This window comes from Octopus bimaculoides, chromosome 9 (assembly GCF_001194135.2).
Source record: "Octopus bimaculoides isolate UCB-OBI-ISO-001 chromosome 9, ASM119413v2, whole genome shotgun sequence".
Classification (NCBI taxonomy): domain Eukaryota; kingdom Metazoa; phylum Mollusca; class Cephalopoda; order Octopoda; family Octopodidae; genus Octopus; species Octopus bimaculoides.
The window spans coordinates 90313078-90314518 of NC_068989.1; the positions used below are offsets into that span (position 1 = coordinate 90313078).

Sequence of the window (1441 nt, forward strand, 5' to 3'; positions counted from 1 at the left end):
GTTTATACACCTGTCTTCATCTTTTGTTTTTTTGTAAATTTCAACTATATATATGTATGTGTGTGTATATATATATATATGTGTGTGTGTGTGTGTGTATAGGCGTAGAAGTGGCTGTGTGGTAAGTAACTTGCTTACCAACTACATGGTTCCGAGTTCAGTCCCACTGCGTGGTATCTTGGGCAAGTGTCTTCTACTATAGCCTCAGCCTGACCAAAGACTTGTGAGTGGATTTGGTAGACAAAAAACTGAAAGAAGCCTGTTGTATATGTGTGTGTGTGTATGTGTGTGTGTGTGTGTGTGTGTGTGACCACTGCTTGACAACTGGTGTTGGTGTATTCATGTCCTTGTAACTTAACAGTTCAGCAAAGGAAAGTGATATAATAAGTACCAGGCTTTACTAAAAAAATAACAAGTAATGGGGTGGATTCATTCAACTAAAATTTCTTCAAGGTGGTGCCCCAGCATGGCGACTGAAATTAGAAAATGACAAAAAGGTGTGTAATATGTGATATAATATATATATATATATATATATATACATATATATATATATATATATATAGTATTAAAACTATGTTGCTTGTTTGTGCGTGTGCTTGTCTGTAATTTAATACAGCCAAACCGGCACATAATGGGAAAATACTCTGAAAGTATCATGCCCTTGAAATGTGAATACAAACGGAATGAAACAAGTTTCATTTAAATTGAATCACGGAATCCTGAGATATGCGGTTTTTTGGGGTACCTTCATAAATAGCCAAAATGGAGCATGATGGAAAAATATTCCGAAAGTAACATAACCTTGAAATGCAAATATATAATACTGTGAAAATTGTTTCCATTAATTTTATGTTTATGTTATATAAGAATTCCTTTTGCATTTTTGAGGATGTGTGTACATATGCCATAAATAAATGCTGTTACTGGTGTTCAAGTTTATTCCGGAAGTTCTGTTTCTATTAGATGCTGTAAATAATCAACAAAACCTTAAACATGAACTTATAAACCAGAAATATGATGACACGAACGAATTGAAATCTTTAACTGAATCATCATAAAATTAACTTTCATTCCAATGCAATGTTGAAATCAGCTTCAATGCTTCATAACCTGAACCGTCAGTGACCCAATGGGTCATGGGGTAGTCTAGTACTTATATATCTGAATATATAATAAATGTGGTTTTTTTTCTTGTTTCTTTTAGCTGAAGTCAACTAATGAGATTAACCAATTACAAGAATTTGCCAGTGCTGTGAAACATTGTCCAGATGAGCAGGTAGGTTAACTACACACGTTTCACTTTGTGAGTGCATGTATGTGTTTGTGTGTGTGTGCATGTTTGTATATGCAGGAGAAAAAGAGAGCAAGTGAATTTTATACACACATACATAAAAACATACATACATATATATATATATATATATATATATATATATAT

General features: G+C 33.0%; 1 protein-coding gene across 1 annotated transcript in view; it reads left to right on the forward strand.

Moving 5' to 3' along the window:
- Positions 1-1441, forward strand: part of LOC106877629 (reversion-inducing cysteine-rich protein with Kazal motifs) — a 194539-nt gene that overhangs the window by 127967 nt on the left and 65131 nt on the right. Inside the window, exon 4 of the mRNA XM_052970945.1 lies at positions 1208-1279. Coding sequence (XP_052826905.1) covers positions 1208-1279 — 72 coding nt within the window. The remainder of the gene's footprint in view (positions 1-1207; positions 1280-1441) is intronic.